General features: G+C 39.7%; 1 protein-coding gene across 1 annotated transcript in view; it reads left to right on the top strand.

Annotated features, from left to right (window-relative positions):
- Window positions 1-204: 204 nt before the first annotated feature.
- The window catches only part of LOC104500809 (GPI ethanolamine phosphate transferase 1-like), a 38,371-nt gene continuing 13,221 nt past the window's right edge, over window positions 205-25,354 (top strand). Inside the window, exons 1-12 of the mRNA XM_010144526.1 lie at window positions 205-240; window positions 1,215-1,351; window positions 2,392-2,491; window positions 2,615-2,707; window positions 4,069-4,160; window positions 7,839-7,950; window positions 13,672-13,780; window positions 17,519-17,621; window positions 19,648-19,750; window positions 21,915-22,001; window positions 24,626-24,681; window positions 25,160-25,235. Of these exons, the coding sequence (XP_010142828.1) occupies window positions 205-240; window positions 1,215-1,351; window positions 2,392-2,491; window positions 2,615-2,707; window positions 4,069-4,160; window positions 7,839-7,950; window positions 13,672-13,780; window positions 17,519-17,621; window positions 19,648-19,750; window positions 21,915-22,001; window positions 24,626-24,681; window positions 25,160-25,235 (1,104 nt within the window). The remainder of the gene's footprint in view (window positions 241-1,214; window positions 1,352-2,391; window positions 2,492-2,614; window positions 2,708-4,068; window positions 4,161-7,838; window positions 7,951-13,671; window positions 13,781-17,518; window positions 17,622-19,647; window positions 19,751-21,914; window positions 22,002-24,625; window positions 24,682-25,159; window positions 25,236-25,354) is intronic.

The following is a 25,354-nucleotide window of genomic DNA, read 5'->3' as shown; positions in this document are numbered from 1 at the left end:
TTCACAGTGACATATCTGCGTAACTCATTCGAAGGAACCAGCATTCATGCAGAAGTGACTTCAGTCGTTACTCACACAATATGCTAAAGACTGCTCAGCCACTAAGGCTACCTTTTCTATGTCAAATTGCAATACGTAAGATAAAACTGTTTATTTCAAACTTGTAGAAAATGTTCCCATACCAGTAATTCTTCTGATACCTCAATGTCCCTAAACGAGGAGGAATGGTTCAGTGGCCAGGTAAAACACATGTGCAGTGATTGTTTAAAAACTCCTCCAAACAAACAAGAAATTGCTGCTACCTGATAATTAAGGACTAGCCTACCTGTCTGAGATTACCCACTTGAAAAGTTTCCTTTCTCTCTTTGATGTTCCTCCTTACAGCACTCTCGGTCCAAGAATGTGTTTCTTTGACTACGTGGTAGGGAGAATGTTATAATCTCATATCTTAATTTTTTTTTTTTCCCAGAAAAGCCCAAAGCTGATGCTGGAGGTTAGGATTAAATATGGTATCAGCTCTAGCTCTGCTAGGAACGTTTTTGTGCCATGCATCTCTAGTTGTTTGTTGGATTTTGAAATTGTAGGGCCTTTGAATAAGGCCATCTCTTCTGTGGAAGGTTGGTCGCAAGGCTCCGTTGGTAGCTCTCCCTAGGTCCTGAAGAGTTGTTCATTTTTTTCCTGTACAAGTTAAGGCTTTATATTTTAATTTAATTAGTTCTCTTACAAATGTCTCAAAGAGGAAGAGGAAATGTGCTAATGGAATTTTCATTAAATGTTTTGACTGTAATGGTATGAACTTGAACTGAAAAGGTTTTGCTCTGAGTCTCTTTTTAGAATTATAGTTGAGGGTATTCTTTTCTCTAAGACCCTTAGCAACTCTGACTTCCAGTGGATTTCAAATGTTCATTGAACATAAATAACATTGCATATATTTAGCTTCCAGATTGTACAAGTGCGCCTTGCCTGTGCAGATTTTACTGCAGGACCTTATGTAGAGACATATTTAGGATTAGATCTTCTAATCCTACTGTTCTGGGGTTTTTTCGTCTGACTGGAAATGGCATCCAGAGTTGTCTACATAAAGACAAGGCAACTTGAGTGGCTGTGTTAAGATAACATCTGCTTTACTGTGTAACTAACAATTGGAAAATAGTGCATATTTTAAAAAATTTATTCTTGTTTCAGGAATCTTTGTCCAACCTTTTGTTTTTCAGGAATCTGCTGTTGTCTTCTATGGTTTTGCCTTTGTTGGAATGATAATAGCTTTTTTCCTGTTGATTCAAACATGTCCTTGGACATACTACATATACTGTCTCTTGCCGGTACCGGTATGGTATGCAGTTGTGCGAGAGTAAGTAATATGTTTTACAAAGAACGTTTTATGAAACTAAGTCTGTGTTGCTTTTGTTGACAATTAAACTTTTCCCCTAAGTTTGTGATGAAAATTTAGATACAATTTTATTAAACTTCCTGAAATGCTTCCTGAGACATTCCAGAGGACTCTGGTTTATACTTCACTTGACATATAAAGTAGTTTCGACTAATAGAGCTGACAATTCTAGAAGGTATCTTTTCTATTAGCAAAAATAAATTAATGTCTTTCTAAGACTAAATGGTTTTAGTACTCATAACTGTAGCAAAAGGGTGCTAAAATCCTGGACACATACCTGTAGCAGATGACTTCTTCTGTAAAATGGGACAGATTGTTCCTTTTCTTCAGTGATTTTGAAATAATCAGATCCTGCAAAGCGTCAAGTATACTGAACTCCAGGTGCTTTTGGAGAACGTGGGCTAGTCATGTTGAGGAGTGTGCTCTGATACTGACCCAAACTTGTCTTGTTTGGGTCTCCTTGGACTCCAAATCCAAAAATACTTGTTACCTTCTGATTTCTATTGCTTACCTAATCTACTGGCAATTCTGTAGATACCAACTCTGTATCATTCAGGGAAGATGAGACCAGCTACAGTTAGATGGTGATCTGCCTCATAAAACACTGGAAAAAAACTATCTGGGGATTTTTTTCCCTCTCTAATGCTTCTGAATGTTTTATCAGTTATGATAGTCATTAAGTACAGCATAACCAAAAATTTTCAGGAACTTGGAGTCAGTTTGGATAAAGAATAATCTGAAGCTTGTCCAAATATTGGCAAAAATGTGCCAGAAACAGGAGGGAAAAAGCTGGAGGGTTTTATTATAGATTTTATGTCAAGTAAAATGGGGCAGAAGGAGTGTCAGGCCATCACCCACTCTGTTTCTAAACAGCAGGCAGGATCAGCAATACCTGAAACATTTCTTGTGCTCTGACCTGCTCCCCACCCTTCAAAGGTAAAATCTTGTATTATTTCCGGTTTTAGAAATAATTAGAATCTTGTTTCATCGTTTTTGAACAGACTTCCTGTCATTCAAGACCTTGCTGCAAATCTCTTGTCACTTCATATTGGTCGGTCTATAGGATTCCTCTTGATTTGTGTGCTGGGAATTGAAATACTGGTAAGTATTTTATCAAATGTATCAACAGGGTATCAAATTGCTGGCATTCTACCTCTTTGAGGAATTATAAGTTTTAATGTGCTTGTTTTTTCAGTCTTCTGTTGGATTTTTTTTTTCTATTAGGTCTTCAGCTTTTTCTATCGCTCTACGCTTACTATTGGTCTTCTTGTTTTTGCTGCCTGGCCAGTGATCACACAGCTGTGGGTTCGAGCAAAGGTACTGTATCCCTTTCCTTAAAAAGAGCATTTTAAATGGCTAGCAGCTGATTGTGCCTTAGGATGTTGGGTCAGAGCTCATTGGAATGCTGCTTGAGGTTCTTGTTCAGTTGTGCTTTTATTCTGATCTCTGGGCAGCATGTAGCAAGGCAAGGGAGTTCATGTATCCGGGTAAGTCTCTTACACAAGATAAACAATATGACTGCTTAAGAATTTCAGAGCAGCTATGAGTTAGATAACAGTTTTGTGTTGTTAATAATAACTAAAAAATTCTTGAATTAAAAAATATGAAATACACGTAATTTATCAGATTGCCACAGTGACAAAAGTGTTGACACGCATGGTTGGAGAAAGTGCTGCCATTTAAGTAATATGATCGTTTATTGAAAAAAATGTTGCTGATAACTGAAAAATGCTTGTCAATTCATTATTGTCTGCAGTCAGCTGGCATGCATCATTCTGTGGGGGCAGCTTTTGGTGCTTTTTTCCCCAGGAAAAAACTTCACTTTTGTAGATGTGTGTGTGAAGTGGCACAATCTTTAATGTAAGAGACATTTCTTCCATTAGTTTATTGAAATGTCTCTTATTTCACAGGATACCTAAAAGCTAGAGGTCTGGGGTGACATTAACATTTTAATTAAAATAAAAAAAATTGAATCAAATTTCTAAGTCCTGCTCTGCAAGAACTGTCAAGATGCAGGCTTGCATTTGTTTGTTTACAAATTTTTTATTGTCTTCGAGTAAGTAACTTGTCTTAAAGGAGATGTTTTTCAGCAACTTAAATCTGACGGGCTTGAAAAATCTAAGAAATATCGCTCTTAATGCCTTTCTTTAGAGTAAAATGCCTGGGATAGGTGTTTTTTTCCTCTTAGCAAAGAGTTTAGAGAACTACTTAGACGATTATGATGGTCGGATCAAATGGCATTCAGATTCAAAGACTGGGAAATGTTACCATACTGCTGGACAATAGGTGGTTAGTTACCTGCTGCAAACTTCTGATGAGATGAGTTTTATCCCTTTCTTCCCTAAGGTTACTCATCAGCTTTCTGGTGACTGCCATGTGTGTGAAGGCCACACTTTTGAAAGTGCTTTTTAGTATAAGCGTAGCTTTAATATGCTGTGGTTGTCATGGGGTTTTGAGAGATGTGTGAATGAGATTATTTCCTGTGTTAAATAGAAGTGCTGTAATACCAGTGACCCTATGCCCTTTTCTGATGTGATTTTACTCTTGATAGATGCAGGGGTTTTTGCCTGTGGGAGATGCTAGTAGCTGTTAGGAGTTCACTGAAGTATTTTTTTCTGATTAGACAATTATCTGTCTGCATGACCTCCAAAAAATTGCAATTGTTTTTCTTCTTTTAGACAACGGCATTGATCTGGGCTCTTCTGTGTGTGCTCCTGGCAGTATTTCCCTTAATGCCTGTGGTAGGAAGAGAACCCAACATTCCTTTGGTGTAAGAATCTCGTGTTGTTCTTTAAACTTTTTATTTCCCTCTTTAAGATTAAAAATTTAGGCGGACTTTGGATATGTGTGAGGAATTGTATTATTGAAAGCTGGCTGAGACAGGTATTCAATTTGAGAATTTAAATAATGTGTTATAGAGACCTCGGCTATTCGCTAATGTGAATGAGACTAGAGTTTTAATGCTTTTGCCACATCCATTTGCTCTTTGTGTTAGTCTGTATTTTCTTGTCGAGTGAAACATTTCTCACAATTAAGAAATCTGCAAATTCTACATGAAAATAAAGGTTATCATTAAAGGCAGAGCTTCTCTAGGGTGCAAACATGGTAAATAGCACTGACGTAGATGAATAAGAACATTTATTCAAAAGCAATTTGCTCTGACAGCATCTTTCTGAATTTCTCTATCTAATTTTCAATAATCTCTCTTTGAATACCACTCTGTACCTAATGAGATATTCAAGGAAACAGAACAAATAGAAGAGGCAGAGCTCTCTTCTTCCTCAGTGTCTCCTGTGTCTTCTTTTCCCACTTCTGCTTCTCTGTTCTGCATTTTCCTTTCTGGTGGTGTTTGTCTGATTTTCTACAGTTGTTGATTTGCATCTTTGTTCTAGTACATCTTTGTCATCTGTCCCTCTCCTCCTGTGAGCTACTTTTTCATCATACAAGCATTCTCTTGTATCTGGATGCAATCCAGGAGGTTGGCCTGAAGGCATTAGGCTTACGGTGTCATTGTAGTTACTGCAGAGAGAGACTTGAATTGACCTGCACTGCAACGGCTCCTTCTGCTGTCTGGCAGAAGATATACTGTGCCCCATCAGGGCGAGGGTGCCTGATCCTTAGTAAAATCTGGGTTTTGCACAGTAATACGTGATCACAGATAGAATTATGAGCCCAGATATTCCAAAATTTTTTGCATTGTGCCTCAGTATTTTCACTGTGATTTAAATCTATCTATTGAAACCCCTTCTTAGTCTTGATGCTTGGGCATGTTAGAAATATTCAGGACAGATTTGCTTTGCCTGTATTACAGCCCTTCAGCTGTATATACACATGTATATATGTGCTGGTCCACACTGAGGTTTTTTTATTCTTTAGAACATTTGAACACAGCTTAGAAATAAAAAGGAACTAATGGAATTAAATTACCTTCAGGTCTTCCTCCCTAGCACTTCTTCACATTCACCTTACATCTTCCTATTAATTCTTCTAATGAAACATTGTACCTCTGAAACAGTTTGCATTTGTCTGAATCTTGTCAAGGGAGTTTTGAAGCTGAAAAGGCTTGAAGCAACAATTAAAAATATATGTATACGTGACATTTCAGGATATTGAAGGTAAGGGGATACTGGGAGAGAAGATACAGCAGGGAGAAATTAGTGTGCCAGGGAGAAATTAGGTGCATTAGGTTCTTGAACAGTGGCCTTATGTCAGGTCAGGCCTTCTTCAGTACGTTAATAAAATTTGTATGGTACAAACAAGGAGCTCCTGATTCAACTCAGTCATAAAAAGGAAGCATACTGGAGGTGAAAGCAGGATCAGATGACCCAGTGAGAACATAGAGATGCTGTATGCAGGATGGGTTAGGAAAGCCAAAACTCTCCTGGAGTTGAATCTGGTATGGGATGTAAAGTGCAGTAAGACAGTGTTCAGCGTCAGAAAGAAGACATGGGAAAATGTGGCCCTGCTTCCAGCTGGGGCAGGGACTTGGTGATAGAGGCCTTCTTTTGCCTCTGCTGGTAATACTGTCTATGAGGAACCCCAGCCTTCACGCTGCTGAGACCTATGGAACAGTCTGGAGCAAGGAAGATATAACTTCAGTGGAAGAGGATCAGGTTAGGGAATGCTTAAACAAATCAGACATGCACGAGTCTATGGGCCCTGATGGGAAACACCCAAGAAAGTGGAGAGAGGTGGCTGATGTCACTGTGATAACCTCTGAAGTGCTGTGGCAACGGCTGGTGGGAGAGGTTCCTGAGACTGGAAGAAAACACATGTTCTCCCTGTTGCCTTCAGGAAGGGTGAGATAAGAGGATCCAGCTGATCAGCCTCACCTCAATCCCTGGAAAGCTAATTCTGGGAGCAAACCATTTCTAAACATACGAAGGACAAGAAGATGATTTGGAGTAGTCAGCATGAGTTTATGAAGGAAAATTATACTTGACCAACTTGATAGCCTTCTGAGATGAGAAGACTGGCTTGGATAACCAGGGGAAAGCAGTGAATGTTTGTTTTGACTTCAGCAAGGATTTCGGTACTGCCTCCCTTAACATCTTCATACACAAACTGCTGATGTACAGGCTAGATCAGTGGACAGTGAGGTAAACTGGAAACAAGCTCAACTGTCAAGTTTAAAAGGATTGTAATCAGTGGCACAAAGTCCAGCTGGAGGCCAGTCGCTAGTGTAGTGTGCAGCAGAGGTTGATGATGGGACAGAATGCAGCCTCAACAAGCTTGCAGGTGATGCAAACTGGGAGTAGTGGTTGATGCAGCAGGAGGACATGCTGCCTTTTAAAGGGACCCTGACAGGCTGGAGAAGTGGGCAGACAGGAAGCTCATGAAGTTCAAAGAAAAAGGGAAATGCAAAATCCTGCACCTGAGCAGAAGTAATTTGCGTGCACAAGGACAGGCTGGGACTGACTGGTTTCATGAGCCAGGATTGTGCACCTTGCAGGAAAAGCCTGGCATCACCAGGATGATGATGGGGAAGGTGATTATTCTGCTCTACCCAGCCCTGACAAGATACCTCTCAAAGTGCTGTGTCCAGTTCTGGGCTCTCTGGAAAGACAGTTGTGGACATCCTGGACCAGGCCCAGAGAATGGCCATTTAAGATGAGTGAAGGTATTAGAGCATCTGTCACAGGAGAGTGAACCAGAAGTGGGACTATTTATTGTGGGGGAGATACTGAGAGAGCTGAAACTGGTTTTTCTGGAGAGGAGAAGACTCAGGAGGATGTTATCAATGCATATACATACCTTTCTGGGGGAGAAAAGATGACAGATTATTCTAAGTGTCCAGTGAAGAAACAGAAAATTGACAAACTTCAGATACTGAAAATTCCATTTAAATGTGAGAAAAAAGCTGCTTTTTATTTTTCTTACACTGACGGAAGTCAAGCCCTAGAACAGGTTCCCCGGATAGGTGGAGTCGCTATCAGTGGAAGTATTCAACATGGCCCTGAGCAGCCTGCTGCAGTTGGCAGTGCTTTGAGTAGGGAGTTGGACTAGACTTATCTTCAGAGATACCTTCCAACCTCCGTTCTTTGAGTGAGTCATCTGCAACTGTGTTCCTGTACTGGTTAGATCATTACTTGAAAATTGCTGTTGAGATGTGTCTGTGTATCCTGAGTTTACTGAATACGAGGTAATTGTACATTTTTGTGTTATGTCTGAGAAAACACGAGTGGAGCAGTCGCAAATGGATGGTTTTGTCAGTGGTCTCCCAGTGGAGATGCCAAGGGACAAGTGGAAGTGAGGATTGCGTGCTTACGCTACTTCCCTATAAAGGTTATAGCATGACAGAGAAATACCTGCAAAACCATCTGCCTTTACAGTTCCTCTTACTTGATGGCTGAAGGGAGGTGATACTAGTATTGTTCTTCTAGTGAGTCATGTTGTTATTTTGGAACAGTGTCATAATTAATATTGTTCTTTTTGTTTGTTTTTGCAGAATAACAGCTGGTTTGTTGACGCTCTTGATCTCTTGCTTCTCATTGGCATCTCTTTGTAAAAGCAAAAATAGGTACAGAAGTAATGAAGATCTCAAAATACATTTTTATCAGGTCAGTTGTTACTTTTTCAGTAATTCTGAATGCTAGAGGGTTTTTACATGCAGATTTCTACATACTTTCGAAAAATATATTCCTGCCAAGGCCATGATTGTGAAGAAAACAATTGTTCTTCAGAGCTTTCCCCTTGACTATTTCAAGAGGACCGTGTACTCATGGTAATACGCATTTTTAAATACCCTAATCCTGTGTTGCCAAAAGCTTGTCCTGTGCACGTTTTTGTGTATGAATACATAGATGTGCATACACATTCTGTTGCTCTACTCAGGGGTTGGGAGTTCGTCCTGCCTTCATTCTGTATACGTAACTTCCCGTGACCTTTGCAGGAATTCACATTCTCACTAAGGACAGGCTTGCTGGTTCAGGGGGTTCTTTTCAGTTTCTGGCTGTTGAATAACAATGTGAGACTGATACTAAGCTGGTTTTCTAATGGGTAAGTCTTCTTCCAGATGAAAGATGATTATTTTTTTCTTACCTTCATGAAATAGGTAGATCTTTTTATAGTAGGTGCTAATTAAGTTCTAGAGAGCCTTTAAGAGTCTAATAATACCTTGCACGTCTACTGTCCTCTTCTTTTTTTAAAAAAAAAAAAAGAACATTACAAGATAATGGGTTTATTTCAGGACCAGCTTTATTGGTTATGATTTATGTGCTGGAGTTTCCTGTTGAGCTGAGCAATGCATTCATTATACCAGAGATTTAGGTATGGAGCTCAAACTGGTTAAAAGGAGGAGGGGAAAGAATCATAAATGCTTAAAACGCCTTTACCTGAGAGTGCACATGTTTAATGTGCTGGTGGTTTCTCTTAACTTTTCCAGCTTAACTGTGGAAAAGAAGTATCGGTTCCTTTCCTAAGCATTTAGGACAGATATTTTCAGTATATACTCAGCAGTGGATTTCTCACTGGAACGCCTGAAAACAAATTGTACTGGACAGAGGAGAGAGCAGCTGGGTAGGCATCTGGCAGCCAGCCAATGTCAACTCGCCACAGAACTGCTGCAGCATCTCATGCAGTGTAACTTTGTGGAGAAGCTCACAAATGATGATGATGGTGATGAAATAGATTTGTAGTCAAAAAGTAATGCCAGGCTCCTCTTGAGCCAACTGTAGGTAATCAGGAAATTCATTCACAGAACCCTGAGGTACTTAATTAGCTGAAAATGTTCTGCCTGCTTGTTCAGGCAAAAAAAACCTTTTTTTTTTTTCTCCCAACCTTTAGGAAGATCATAAAGCTCCTCAAATGGCTTCTTAATCAGAGGATATTTTACAATAGTGACATCTAATTACTAGTCTTTAATAAATTTTATTTCAAAAGCTTACTTGGGAATGGAAAATGTGGGATCCACTGTTTGCACTCTGGGTAAGGAAAGGGTTGGGGGAGAGATTATTCAGACTTAGAGGGGGCAAAGGACGTTACAGAGGCAGTACCCATTTCTAAATAAATAACTTACTTGATATTAGGTTGCATTTATTTATTTGAAACATACAGGAATATAAAAGGAAAGTGTCAGAAGATTAGCATTTCTAGGCAATGGAATTCCTGTGTTCTTTTTCTTTTGAGTTGGAGTGAGGACAGGGAAGGGGGTAATCTTTAAAAACGTTGATTTGGAGCATTTTGAACACTTCAGTTTTGATTTACTACTCCCAGGCAGTTTTAATCCTATAGTCCGATGAAACACACCTACTTCGCAATGACAGACAGTGATGAGTGCACGGACATTCGTATACATAAGCACACACGATCAGATTCCTGCTCTGCATCTGACAAGGAAGGGGTTTCTTAAAAGCAGTTTTTGCAGCTCCCCTACAGGTGCTGTTTGGAAGCAGCCACTGAAGGTTATGCTTTCCTCTCATTACGTTGTTAGCTTCCTGTCTAGGAAGGGAGATTGGTGGAAGCTAAGAAGTTTTGCAGAATGAGAAGATAGATTAATTTGCTACAGGTCTGTCTTCGTGTGCCACTTTCCTCCAAGTATCGACTAAAGTGGAAGGGAAAATATGTCATCCCTTCCTCATAGTCCTCATGATTTGTCTTAGGCTGCTTTATGGTTTATGCTAGCCACTCTGCTAACATCCTGTATAGGTTCAGCTCTGACTAAAAGCCTTGAAATTACACAGAGGAGAAGCAATAGCTGATGTTTCTGGTTTTTCTCCTTTTAGCAAAAAGCCTACTGATCTGGCCAAACCTTTCTGATCAGGATCTCCTTTTTTTTTTTTGACTTATTTTTAAGTCATTTTCTTCTTTGTTTTCATAGTGTCAATGTGCAAGAACCTGCTTTTAAATCTTTCATTTCATTTATTTGCCTGAGTCGTTCTTCACCAGTTATTTTGGAATTGTACCTGAATAAAGACACTTACCTTTTCAATTCTCTTCCTATTTCATTCAGAGAAAGAAAGGGATTCAGCAGAGTCTAGGCTTTTTGTTGTGCTTATAATGATGGGGTTTTTTTCTCTCTTGTGAAGACAGCTTTCTTATTTCTTGTCCAAGTGAGCTTCCTTTTCCAGCTGGGAATTAGTCTGTAGTGAAAATATCATGCCTGGTAAGGAACAAAGCTTGTTCCATTACATTAATTGCTCCCTTTTGGTCAAAAAGACATCTGAGTTGGCAGAGATCATCAGAGTAGGCAAAAACTCCACCAGTTTGCATATAGTCCTCCACAGAAAAAATAATTTCCTCTGATCCAGTCCTGAACTGTGTATTTTTGTGTTGGTTTGTCCGTGGATGGTACAGAGTGTACACCTTAGCAAATGAGTATGAAATGCATATGAGTCTGAGAGGCTGTTTACAAGCTGCTTATTTATTCGCTGTTTTTTGTACCTACGCAATATATGTTTCCAACATGGGTATTAGCCTTAAAGAAACAAAAACCTCCCAGACAACCAAACAGCATGATCAAGAAGATTTTTCAGGAAAAATGTATAAGTAAAGAAATTTTTAAAAATAAAAATGCAAGTTTGAATAACTTCATATGGTTACATTTACATTTCTGTTACAAAAACTTCAGTTATAGTTAGACCTAATCTTGAAGTTTTGCTGCATGTTACTGTTTACTTGGGACAGAAAATACTTATTACATCCTCACAATTTCTGAAAATAGCCAGGAGTTTCTCATGTTTTCTCTTGCTATTATTAAAGCAGGAATAACACTTGTTTGCTATAGCGAGAAGTGTCTTTTGGTTAATGCAACTTCTGTCTTCTAGTGAGGTGGGTGTTGGTCTCTTCTTCCAAGTAATAAGTGATAGGACAAGAGGAAATGATCTTAAGTTGCACCAGGCGAGGTTTAGTCTGGATATTAGGAAAAAATTCTTCACTGAAAGGGTTGTCAAGCACTGGAACAGGCTACCCAGGGCAGTGGTGAAGTCCCCATTCCTGGAGGTATTTAAAAATGTAGATGTGGTGTTGAGGGACATGGTTTAGTGGTGGACTTGGCACTGCTGGGTTAACAGACTCAATCTTGAAGGTCTTTTCATACGTAAATGATTCTGTGATCTATGAGAAGCTCATTAAGCCCCAGAAATGATGAAAACAGGAGTTATTTATAATCCATCAGCTAGACTGCTGCAGTTCTTACTGTACAACTTAATTTTTTTGCTGGACAGAATACCAGTTTCTCTTTGCCAGTGTCTTCATAGGTGAATTCCAGTTTTTGCTGCACTACAGAAAACACGGTTGTTTCCATTGGTTGACTATGTTGGACCAAATTTTATTCCTAGGAAACTTGAACTTCATGGGGATCCAACATGCTCAGTTTATTAATTTTCTCTAAATTAGATTAGGAGGAGAAACAAACAGTAGGAACTAGGGGACAGGTGTGTTTTCAACCAGCCTAGTGTCCAGCTGATGATGCTGGTTCTCCTACCATTCTTTCTGTGGGTTGTTATTTTGTGAGATACTTAGGAGAGCTACCAGCTTAGAGCTGCTGGCAAAGAGGTGGTGGGACTGCACAGTTCACTCTTGGTTTCTGCTTTCTATCTGTGACCTATAGATGAGTGTTTCTCAGAAGCCAGCTCTTAAGCTGTTCAAGAATAACCTCTGACCATCAAAGAAGGTTGCAAAGGGGAAAAGAAGACTGATTCTTAGCAGGAAGAAGTGCACTGAAAAAGGGAGGGTCTGTGTTTGACAGCTCTTAAGCTGTTCAAGAATAACCTCTGACCATCAAAGAAGGTTGCAAAGGGGAAAAGAAGACTGATTCTTAGCAGGAAGCCTTGTTTTGCATCTCCAAGTTGCTTTTGTGCTGGTCGACAGTCCTGGAGATGCTGGTGGAAGCTGAGAGCAGTTTGCACATTATTTAAATTGCGAACACAGGAATCTCAAAAGCAGATGCTGAGCCCTTCCCTGGACAGCAGCATAGATCTATCAGCAATAAATTGGGTTTGCTGGCATGCCTGGGTCATTGCAAGTCTTCCAAGGCACAAGATGTATTACGGAAGATGACAAAAAATGAGTGCAAAATGACTTCACCAGTGGCTGGGGGATAGTAGACGGACTGCCAAAGCTCGTGACACTAAAAGGAATTGAGAAGATATATCAGAGGGGAGAGATCTGGCCTGAACACAGCAAAAGCATCCCAAATAAACAGCAGAAATCTAAAGGGGCCAATTCCCTGAGCTTTTGGAGGCTTACTGCTTTGACCTAGCTTATTGATGTCACACAGATATACAAGTTACATGTTCTTGTAGCCTGAAATTAAACAGATGCAGCAGATAGATACTGCGCACCTCTGAAACTGGGCCAAGAAAGGATGCTGGCTGCTAAGAGTATCCTCTGGGCAGGTTCCACTAGGTATCACTGTGTCTGGCAGGGGAATGGCAGCTATTCATATGGTAAGAAGTGATGGATGTGAACACTGCAGTTGCTCTGCACTAAAAAAGCCACAACAGCAATTATGTCTTGTAATGCAGTTTTAAAGCACATGTTTGCAAAGTACTGTGCATGCTTGATTTACTTTCTGGTGGAACTGCGGAGCTGTGAATAAATACCAGTAATTGAAAACTTGGCTCAAGCATTTGCTTGGATAATTGTCACTTTCAGAAAATAACTGACTTATGGGGTAATTTTCCTAAAGTTTTTGCACCTTCTTGATGACTGAATGGTGTCTCTTGAATTAATCAAGAAAAAACTCTTCAACTTCACTGCTTCTCCAAGGCAGAGGGCTGTGCTTGGGCTGGTTCAGACAATTTCGTTTGAACAGTCTGCTCAGATTGCAGCTTCTTTCCATCTCTTAAAAGCCACCTTCAGCCTGCTCTGCTGCTGCTATCTCTTCTTACAGGAGCTGTGCTGCCTGTGCAAAGCTCTTGCCTTAACTAGCCTTCCCCTTCATCCCGTACCTGTTCCTGCAGCAAAGCCAGAGGTTCTGCTAGTTCTTCATGGTTGTTGTTTGAGGACAAGAGCTCCTCAAATATGTTTTCTGCGGTTTATGTGAGTGTTTTAAGTAGTTACCCTTGACAAATAGTGTGTCATGTTAAATCAGTGATCCAGGGCACTTGTTTAAACTGTTTAAAAATAGCACAAATAAGAATGAAAAAAACCCTAGGAGGAAGTTTTGTAAAGCATAAATTGTAAATAGCTAGTAATACCCTACATGTAAGAACAGGAAGTCCGATGTTGATTCAGAGGAGGTGTTTATGCAACTCGAAAGCGTATTTACATATTTAGTATGGGATGGCGGAGATCCATGCAGTAGTTATGCATTTCATTATCTGATTTCCTCTTTCTAGATGTTGAGTATTGTGCTTTCAACATATGTTGTGAGCAGTACCCATGACAGTCTTCAGAAGAAACAGGGATTGCCTGTATTGAATCAAATTATCAGCTGGCTGACTCTAGGTAAGAACACCTTCCCTCCCAGACTTTGTGTATTGATAGTTTGCAAGGTTTGGGGTTGGTGTGGAGAGGTGACACTTTTTTATTAGCATCTTGGTTTTGCACATATTCCTTTATTTGACTTCTAATAACTCTTCCATGTGTTCACTATACTTCCCTAAGTGAGGTTTTTTGAGGAATGTGGGGGTTTTTGTCTTCTAAAATACTACTCCTTTATAGGTTTGTAATAAGATGCAAACAGCTTAGATTTATGGGCATCTTTTGTCTGAATGTCTTGAAGACCCCTTTTAGGGATACAATGGTATAAATTCCCTTTTTGTTTCACTTGGAGCCACATAAGAGTGATCTGAGATGTTCTGCAAGCAATCCAGTTAAGCATAGGGAAGGGAGGAAAAGTTACTGCTGTATTTCAAAAGAAACTTGGCGTTGCAGGTGATGGCGGAGACCCTTGTGGTATGAAAGTGCTTTTCAGAGCTGCCTTGCAAAGTGAACTAATGATGCTAATGTATGTTTGATATCTGTTAGGACCTAACTATTAAAGAAAAAAACACAACTTACAAGTCTACGGATTTTTCACCACACTAAAATAAAAATTAAACAGAACAAATGTAATTGTCACTGGGGTTATGGAATACAGCAAAACAATACCTTAATATTTCAGCTATAAAATAATTTCCTTAGGACTCCATTAGAAAATATTACTCTTTTTTTTTACCCGAGTGATCTTGAATGTGGGATTTGTCTAGAGCTAAACATGCCTCATGCAAAGTTTGATAGCAGCTCTTTGCTATAAGTCAAGACCAGGAATTTAAACACAGCTTGTTATCTAGTTACTGGATGTCTTGTACATTCCTGTACTGGTGACATTGTTTCAACTTCAGCAGATCCTGCCAGTTTTAGCCCTCCTGCTTCTGTCTGAGCAAACAGATTTAGGATTGATACAACTGATTGTGATCAGTGTGTGTGTGAGCAATGCTGTCTTTGTAATGTAACTTTGTAATGTCTTAGGAACGCTTGCCTTTCCATCATGCTTTCCTAAATCTTTGTAGCCTACTAAGCTAAGCGGCATTCTCTGGGTGGATGATTCCTTGCAGTTATAAAGTCGATGAAATCGGTGACGTCCTGCTTGGCTTACTGGAGCAGGAGTTACGGGTAAAGGTTATCTTCCTCTCTCGTATAAGAGTAAGAGAATAACATTTTTCATCTTAGAGTGAATTGGGTGGTCAGAGAGGTCTAGAGTTATGAGGCAAAAGTACATTAGAAATTCTCTTTGCTTTGAGTGATCTATGATAAAAATAAAGCTAACAGTGAAGTAAACTGTATGTACCCAACAAGTCTGCTTGCTGACGTGGTAGTATTGAATATTTTAGCAAAGGCTTTCAGGCTGAAAGTAATCATTTCAAGTGAATACAAGATACCAGGAAGGAGCTTTATGCTGAAGTTGTCCTACATAATTAAACACAGAACCTTAGCTTGTAAAAAAGCTAAGGCATCCAACATATCCTCAGTACTCCTGTTGGAGAGAAATGCCTTATCACTGGCATAACCACAGCTAGCTTCTGCCTTGTCACATCTGTGTACCACAGATGTGGCACCATAAAAGTTAAGGTACCAAGGTCTACTGTAGCTTTTCCAAGGTTGGTTGTGGTCAAACTCCTCTTTCACAACTAAGCAAAGGACAAAGAAGAATGGCACTGTTACTTACACACAGAGGTGCAAAATGAGAGGTCAGTATTTATAGAACCAGAAGCACACAGTTATCAGTATTTATTCATAGTAATAGTGATATGAGTATTATTATCATGTCAGGATGATGAGACTTCTAAAGTTTACTAGCAAATTGTTCCCCCCTTCTCAGCTATTCATTCTGATTGGTATGAAGCTTAACTTGTTCAAAGTTTTAATTTGTGCCTAGAATTATTTTATTTTTTTTAAGAAAGACTGGCTTTTGGAGAAAGCCAGTAAATGAACTAGTGATAGGTGGGTTCCTGCAGGCCTGTGTCCAGCTGGCTTTAACTGTTACTCCATATGATTCATGCAAAGTACATTAACCACAAACACAAAGGTAAACCCAGGTGGCATAAAGTTAATCCAGCTGCTTCCCATGTTATTCAGAACCATCTTTATGTTAGCAGGTAGTTCTAAATGAATATCTGTTATATCATAAGATGTATCATATCATCAGTGGAAATCTATTGTAGCAACTTGCCAGATTTTGAAAATTTTGGTGTCACAACTGTGTGTGTGGGCAGGTGGTACGCATACAGAGATTTGTATAGATAAATCAGAAACCTACAGGTATTTTGATGGTTAATACCTGACGTGTGGTTTCAAAGCTGGAAGGGAAAGACTAGTTATCACCTACCAGCCACTATTCTGTTCTCGTCTTTGAATGTGCTCAGTGATATACATCTGATGCGTGTCATTCGCAGAGGCTGGTTGCCATGCTGAATTTCTTTCCAGCTGCTCTGATTTGTGGCGAGGTCCCTGAAGTTCCTTCTTGAATCAGGCCTTCTTTAAGTGTAGCAAGCTACAAGTGATGTTGAAAGACTGGAGCATCCTTGAAATGAAGTCATTTGTACCATAATTGTAGCAGAGGCCAAGGCAGAAAGAAAGCCAGGAAATAAGACATACTGACCCAGGGGTTTTATCAGCAGCCCCATCTCTCTTGTGTTGCTATGTTTACTATAAACACTCATGTATACTATGACAAAAAGACAAGTGAGCACTTTGCATGTATTGATTTCTGCTCCTTAGTACAGTGATAATTATGTCGATGCAGTCTTTGATTCAGTAATGTGAGGGCATTAAACTACAACGGAGAATCATAGTAATGTTATTTGTCAGTGCACTTCTTTAGAAACACCTAAGATTTTCATATTAGAAAGAATCAGGTTTGAAGATTAAATTGCAGCAATTCTTTTTCTTCTCCTTTTCCTTGCTTCAAGCACTGGCCACTTTTCCTCTGCTTTTCTTCCTCTTTACTCAGTCTTCTGGCAGCCCATTTCCTCTCTCCCAACTTTCCTCACCTCCTGCAAACTGTCCTCACCTGCCTAAGTTTCCCAGCTCGATGAGTCTCTTAGGGGCAGCACAGATGCTGCTAACCAGGACTGGCTGGGCAGTTGAGCAACGGAGTGCCCTAAGGAGCAGCATGCAGCCGATAAGATCCCACACCCGCATTAAAGAAATGCATTACAAACTGAAGGCAAGAGGCGTGAATCATGACAGATAGGTCCCCTGTAGTTCCTTAAATATTCCTGCTTTAAAACTTTCAAAAAGCTAATAAGTTGATAGCTTCTTCATCCTTTCTATCAGTATTTTCAGTTGCACCTCAAAATGGGGCACATTTCCTAATCTAATCCAGCAGAGCTGCTGAGATCCTTGGAGACATGGTAAGTGGTTCTCAGAGTAGTATTAAACAGTCAAGTTTGACTGGTTTTTTTGGGTAGTGCTTCCGCATCACTTTAAGGACTTATTAACATCAGTTCATGAGAAATTCTAAAGGCTGTGAGGTAGAAAGTCGGGAATTACAACAACAGAAAACTAGAAATACTTTTGACAAATATTAAGCATTTCAAACAGTGAGTTTTCTTTAGCAAAAGGAACTTCTGAAAAGAGAAGGGCATATGTGACCAGTATTGAATTTCTGTACTCAAAGTGTCAAGATTTGAAGAACATTATCTTATTACTTCGGATGAAATGTTTTACATGCAATGACTGATGGATCTCTTTGTATTGCAGTTTCTTCCTTGGTGTTTCCATTGCTGAGCCCCACATTTCTCTTTCAGCGACTGTTCAGCATATTGCTCTCCCTGATGTCCACCTACCTGCTCCTCAGCACGGGGTATTTCTTTCTTACTCTGTTTGAATTGGTCTGACACATGAAAATCGAGGGCTAAATGTGAAACTGAATCTCATGAACATTTCTATTAAAGGTGTAACGTGTGCTTCCAGCTGTATCTCACCATTTAACTCCTTGGTTAGTTTCCTAAATAAAATTTCAGGGGAGCTTCCATATTCCTCCTTGTATTATAAACACTGTTTTGTTGACATTTCTTTCAGCTAGACCAAGCAGTGGTTAGAGGAGTATGTATTTAAATAATCTTGCATCAAAATAAGGAAGTCTGGTTTAGTTGATGTTTTTGTTGTTTTGGCCTTTTCTGCTCACAGACAAAAGGAAATAATTTCTCTCTCAGCTGCTCAGCACTGGTGTCTAGTTATGGCTTAAATAACATGCAACAGATCTCCCTAAAATTAGGGTAGGGAAAATTTTACTCAGACATTTTCATGGAAGGATTTTTCTTTCAAAAGGATGCTAGTCCCCATAAAGAGTAGGGCTTGCTTCTTTTTGGATAAAAGAAACTTCTAAGAACTTGTAAGTGACGAAAACACTGTGTCAGCCAACCCTTTTTTCCCAACGCAGTAGCTCTAAAGAACATAATTACTGGGGTGTGTAGGAACTGTTCTTTCCGCCTTCCCTCCCACTTATCCTCTGGATTTAATCACAGATGAAGTGGAATAAAGTCTCTTGCAGCAGACATTTTGCAATAGCTGCCTCTTGTGTATACTCTCACTTTAAATGAAGCATCTTTTAATCTCCTGCCTCCCCTTTCTCCCTTAAGATTTTGGTCCTATTTTTACTGTTGTCTGCAGGGACACTCAGCCACCTTATTCTGCCCTGGCTACTGGGTAAAGCCTGAATGTTGCTCTCTCCGAGGCTGGTAACCTCCCTCTTTGTATTATGGCTCTGCACCAGGCCACTTAAACGCTCACAGCTCTCTTCTGTCTTCTTGCAATGTTCAGATAGACCAACAAATTTTGGAACAATTTGTTCTTAAAAACAAACAAACCAACCAACCCAACCCCAAAACAACCAATCACAGCAAAAACAAGGCACTCTGTGCCAAAAGTACCCAGTGTTTCTCTCCTCAGTCTCTGTTGTTCCTTGTAATGACAACCCAGTGCATTGCCCAGGTCATTACAGCACCTCTCCGGGTGCAGTTAGGTGGAAGTATTGAAGCCAGCTGAAGACTGTGGTTGCATACAACCAGTTATCACTGACGCAGCTGAAGACATTCGGTTTGTAGGCAGGTGTAGACCACTGTGAGGATGGTAGGTACTTCTGTTGCTCACAGCCCAGCTGTTGTCTTGATGTTTGATTATTTGTCATTCTGATAATTAAAGTGGAAATGTCTATCCAAAATGTTTAGTTCCAGTTTGAAACTGTTTTGTAGCTACACCAGTGGGGAGGCACAAAGACTAACTGGAAAGATGTTCTTATTTTTAGACAAATAAATGTGTGTTGAAGGTGAAAATACAAAGGAAAATGTTTACAATCTTGTCTGTATTAGTGTCACAGTCAGTGCCAGTGTTATAATATTTTTATCCTGAAAGAGGGAAAAAAACCTGAGAGGCAGCATGAAGTGCAACTGAGATGTAGAGAGCAAGGAGAAACTAATATTATACCATGACAATCTACACCCCTGAGTTATCTGGGGGGTTTAATCTCACATAAGTACGCTCATAGTTCGCTATGTTTGGGTACTGTAGGAGCCAGAAATATTCCTCTGAGAGTGGGGGTGTGGCTAGAACAGCTTAGCAGCCCTGGTTAGAGCATGCCTTGATGCAGCTACTGCAATGGATTGGTGTACAGTAAAGAAAAGAACATGTCACTTCAGAGAAATTCCTGTATGGCTTTAAACTTCAACCAACCAGTTGTGGGTACTCCTGAGGTATGGGGAGAACGCCACTAGGTCTTTGCTATATCATTTGTGTGAAGAAGAAAAAAAACATAAGAAACATGTCAGTATTTGATGCTGAATAGTTGTTAGTGACTGCACTAATAACTTGATAATTATGTTACTCTTCAGGTATGAAGCTCTGTTTCCACTGGTGCTGTCTGGTTTGATGTTTGTGTGGATAAATATGGAGCAAGAAGCACTGCAGCACTACGGTCTCTTACTCAAACCAAAGGTAAGGTTTCCAGATAGCTGTATCAGGCTAATTACAAGCATTATCTTTCTTTTTTTTTTAACCTTGAGGATATAATAAATATTCCAAGTGGTTTTCATAGAGCAACACTTTGCATTTCTTTCAGTTTGGGAAGACAGTATCAACTATTTTATGAAATAGGAGTATGACCTTCTAAAAGGGAATCATAATTCATGTTATTGAAGCTATTCCACATCATAGCCTTTTCTAGGAATGCAAGAAATCAGTTTGACTTAGTGCTATGTTCGGTAGATGACAAAGCTCTGCGTGTCACGTGTAGTGCTAATTCAGCATAAGGTACAGTAACTCTTTAGAGTAAGTACCGTGTCACTGTTCTGTTTTTATTCTGATGGAGAGTCAAGAGTGAGAGGCTGAAAAGAAATAATTTGACTTCTGAAATGATGCATAGGAAACATGAGAAATCTTAGTTTGATTTTGCCCTTCCACTCTTTATCAAGAATGGAGTTTTTTTTCCTGATTAGACAAAGAGTTGGAGACTAACTTGGAACCTTTTCAGATTTGCCTAGAGAGAGTTTTGTAACCAATGCAACTTCTTTCACATTAAAAGTTAGTATATTGTCAGCAATTTTCAAAACTCATGCTGCTCCCATTGCTACTTAGCTTTTAGTTCAGGTCAGGGGTCTGACAAACTGTGGCTACGCTGTTTATTTTTTTAGACCTGAAGCATTGGTTGCAGAGTGGGATGCTCAGAGCCAGGCAGGGGTGCAGCACTGCTTTCACCTGTTTCTCCCAAATGCACTATCCTTGGTGCAGTTCAGAGAGAACCTGGGTAGATCCGTGGGAGTGGCCAGAGTCACTTGTAAGAAAAGTGGGATACACATCTTTCCATGCTTTTGCAGCTCACAGTAATTAGGGAGAAGTGCCAGGAGTTGAAACCTGAGCCAAGGCAGTCGCCAGAGCGCACTGACACATACTGTGGTTTTGTGGTTCTCCTGCAAGGGAGACAGTTTTACAACTTGAGAGAAAACAGGCTTCACCAGTTCAAGGCTGAATATAAGAAATTAAAAAGGGAATCACTTTTTATTTATGGTACGTGTATTTATGATATTTTGTGTAGAGCATGTTTTGTAGCATTGTAAGTGATAGAGGAAGAACCTGAATGTAAAAATGTATACTTAGCTTGAGGCTATGATTGCAACCAGAGGTTTCTAGTACAGCAGAGACATCTGTGGGATGTACTTTCTCTTCCACTCTAGAACCCGCTCTATCTTTTGCATCTTGTAGCAAGGTATCTGTGACGCTTGCCTGTCTGATGGTGGTCTGATGTTCCCCTTGCTTTGACATAAAATTCTATTAAAGCAGTGTTAAGCAGTGATTAACACTTTATTAATCAAATGCAAATGAAAATAACATAGGTAAACTGTAATTAAGTTTCTGTAGTCATTCCCTGTCTGCCATTCGACTTCTGGTTTCAGATGAAAAAACCAATAATGCTTATCCCTGCTTCCTGTTTTTAGGTTGGAAAAATCATCTCTAGAATGCCTGTTAATGTATGCCACAAAGTAAATCTTGTATTACAGAATCCAGCTCAGTTCTCTGATGAAGTGGGGTTATTTTTAATTACAATGTTGTCAGTGGAAAATGTTTATTACTTGAATTTTTTCATTTCCCCAGTGAAAAGAAGTTTATTGACCTCTTAAGCTCCATGAAGACAGTTTCTTTTCAGGTCAAGTGATATTGTGCTGAGAACTGAGTGAAGGAGATAGAGAATATTTTAGTATTCTCACTCACAACATAAGTCAACTGGGAATAATTGCAGTGTTTTATTTCTCTGGGTCTTTATCCACATGCTCAAGTGAGCAGTGGAAGTCTGTGTGTGTGTGTAGGAGGAATATTTATGATGAAAAAAGATGATAAGTCTAAAGCATAGAGGTTCATTTTTAGTGTAGATAACAGCAGAAGCTCTGCTGTTCATTTGATCATCTCACTTGTACAATCTTCCTGGCAGATTCATTAAAGTATAATGAAAATATGGGAACGGTTTGCAGTACTCATCATAATACTACTCTAATAACAGCTGATAGGGAAGTAGGTTTATTTCTCATTCATTTCAGTAGAAATATGGTGGTTCTGTCAAAGTACATCAGTTGATATTCAGTATTGATTTCTTCTGCTGTCTTTGCAGCTTGCTGGTTTCAACTTTGCCTATGCTACTGATATCACTCAGCTTCGACAGCTTCACCTAGATGACGTCCGCAGGTCTTTCTTCTTTGTATCCTTTTGCCAGTTGCTGCATTCCAGGAAAAAGATGGGTTTGTTTCAAAAGGCCCCACAATCAAAATCTGTAGCCTGGTAGCCACTGGAAACAGAAGACTATGAAAATTATTTGACTCGTATTGCTCAAAAGAATGGTCATATACATTACGTTCTTAGATAAAGCACTAAAAATTTCAGTACAAATTGCACTGTTTTGGAATCTGGCTTTTTGGCCACTTTAAAAACTTTGGTCTCTTATGACCAGTTAAAGTAAACTTTCTTCTAAGAAGTCCTATTTTCAGTTTGGTTTTGTTTTATTACATTTAGGCTGGAGGAAACTCATTCAACCTTTACAAATCAGTTGGAAAAGGTGATATTAAGTTATTCTCATTTTCTCATTTTTAGAGTATGGCATGTTGGAGGGCGGACGTTGGCCATGGCCAGGCAGATGACGTGAGAAAGAAAGTTCCTGCAGACTCTTAGTGAAACGTGTTCCCAGGATCCGGCCTAGATTTTTTATGAGATGTGGCTTTTGCTGTTAGAAATATATATGGGCTTGGGAGGAAGAGCTGTTTGTTCACTACCGTAGCAGTTATTTTGCATTACTGTAACTGAGGGTACAGCTGATTTATTGCTTTTTTAAAACTATGTAGACTTGATAATGTTGTCATTTTTCTCTGCCAACATGGGACTGCAGTTAAGTGAGAGGTACTTGGCAGCGAGGGTGATGGGTGTGCAAATGGGAGAGAAATTATGAGCCAGTCTAGAGTGTACAGGTTTCTAGTGCAGGCAGGTTATCATTGCTGAGAGGGAGTTGTCTCAATACTGGTTCCTGCAAAAACAGGCTTTGAAGTTCATAGAATAACCAAATCTGAGAGAGTGGATCACATCATGGAGTCTATGCTGCTGGAATTTGGGAAAAGCTGTTGGATATTGGGAACCTGCAGCAGAGGAAAGGTGACAGATACCCCATTAAGAAGGTAGCTCTGTGCTAAGGAAGGAGGCAAAACAATTTCCTAGGTGAAAGGTTATATTTGCTTTGGAGTATTCCTGAAAAGATGTAAACGTATCAATTTCATTTGGTATTTTGTGATCTTAACAAAAAATAAGCTAACTTTTAGTAAAGCTACTGCTTTCGGTCAGATGCTAAAAATTAGCCAAAACAAAAACCGAACAATCCAATGGTATTTTTTAAAGCTCCAGCATGGTACTACTTTAATCTTGCACTTAAATGTAGCGCTACTTTAATCTCACCTTAATCTGAAACACTTGAATGTATTTTGTTCAGCTCCTCAAAAAAATACACAATTTGCAGGTCTCCTTTTCAGAGACCAGGTATGAAACACACCTGCTCAAAAGATCTTACGAGTTTTCTAATTTAGATGCTGTTTAATGTTTAGAAATAGTGGCATTGGAAGAGAAATCTTTTCTACTGGAGCAGTCACATTGCAACTATGACCCTGTCTGTGAGTGTAAGATTGTCTCAAGGTTCCTGTATAGGCCCCAAAAGTCAGCAAGTTCTGAGAGACCTTATAGCCTGAGCTTCCAGAAGAAGATTCAGATAGCAGAGGTTCTGTAGACCTGTGCTTTACTGGAATTTTTTTATTTTATTGCAGAACTTGTTCTTATAAATCTTAACTGGCAGAACTGTGCTATGCTGTTAGACTGCTGCGTTACTAAACTTGAAATGATGTGATGCTCTTGGGAAGCATAATTTTTTAGTTATGCTGACCTAATCCTTCCAAAATATTGCATGCAGAATCCCAGCGATTCTGCGGAACAGTTGGTAGCAAATCGTTTGTGCAGAGACTTAAATGATCCAGTGCAGGAGTTATAACAGCAGTGGAAGGACCAGGGGGAGCTCTGGCAACAGCAGCCATCGTCACTAAGCCTCTGCCTGATGGAAGAAAGCAGTTAAAAAACCATTCTTCAGCAGAAGAGATGCGAGCTATAATGGGCCCAAATATGCTGAAGAGGTAGAAAAATATTTTTCATGGGCTCGTAGAGCAGCAAGTGTCGTACCTAGATGAAAAGGGTAGGGTTTATAAAACCACTCACAGCTATACAGATACTGCTGAGTTGTCCTCCCTCCCTCAAGCAAAGAAAAAACTGGGAGTCCTGTGTTGCAATGGATAGGCTCAGCATAACCTCTGGACAACAAGCCTGTGGGAGGAGCAGTAGTAGGAACCTTAGTGTTTCATAGCCAGCTACCTCCTCCGTGGTCAGTTTCTCAAAGCCATCTCTTTTGGGGTGCACTACACACGCATATGTCATTACTTTCTGCCAAAGCATGTGTGTTTGAGCACACAGCTGGGGTTGTGGTCTAGGGATGTTCCTATGTTGCTAGGTAGGGCCCCAGAAAAAACAAGCTGCAGCTTTCTGGCAGGGGCCTCCAGACAGGTTCTAACATCTTATCTAGGCATTCCCTGTTTTTTAAAATTGATATAGTCATCTGTGAAGTCTTGGGTAGAGCTAGACAATATTTGTGATTTCCTAATGCAGTGTGAAGCTGTAATAGTGGGTCAGCTTCTTGTAGTTTCAAGATAGAATTTTGAAGTTAAATTGGAGTGAACGGGTAAAATGCTGGTTTTGCTTTACTGCAGCTATTTCTGTGGTGTGTTTTTCTTTAAATACATCTAGATTTTCTTCATTGTGACGGCCTTTTTTGGAACAGGAAACATAGCTTCTGTTAACAGGTAAAATGTTGTTCATTGATTTGAAAAGCATTCAAAAAAAATCCTTTCTGCAGCTGGTGTACTAAATGTAGATTTGGTTAGCAAACTCAGGGCAGCAGGATTAAAGCAATAAGGAGTGGAATAATTATAACAGTTTATTTTGTTTCTGCTCTCTGTAACGAGTTCCCTCAGAGCCTGAGCTTGTTGGTTAGGAGGTCATCTCAGTTTCTATTAGGAGTTATTGGCAGTGTGAGCAGAGAGAGCTCGGCTGCTCCCAACAGCACGGCACCTTGAAAGGCACAAGCAGAGAAAAATTGTAAAGAAAAGGAAGTGGGGCAGGCAGTTCCTGCTAATATTTGAGCAAGAGAAGTTGGAAGTCTTGATTAAAAATGTTTATATGCACAGTGTGGTATTGGGGTAACTCAATGCTCTGGGTTTTTTTAATGAGAAATGCCATTTTGAAGGTATGTTTTAATGTCTTTTTTTCATGTTTCTCTAGTTTTGATCCTGCTTCTGTCTATTGTTTCTTGACGGTATTCAGCCCCTTTGTGATGGGAGGCTTGCTTGTGCTGAAGGTTGGTAAGCTTGCCTTAGTGACATCCTCTTGCAGAACGGTTTAATGAATAACATATCACACACCAGTCGGTACTTTGCAATTTACAAAAACACACGTATGTATTTGAGCTTCATTAGC

This window comes from Buceros rhinoceros, unplaced genomic scaffold (assembly GCF_000710305.1).
Source record: "Buceros rhinoceros silvestris isolate BGI_N320 unplaced genomic scaffold, ASM71030v1 scaffold11401, whole genome shotgun sequence".
In the NCBI taxonomy this organism is placed as follows: domain Eukaryota; kingdom Metazoa; phylum Chordata; class Aves; order Bucerotiformes; family Bucerotidae; genus Buceros; species Buceros rhinoceros.
The sequence above is the reverse complement of the archived record's forward strand: the minus strand, read 5'-3'. Positions and strand labels throughout refer to the sequence as shown.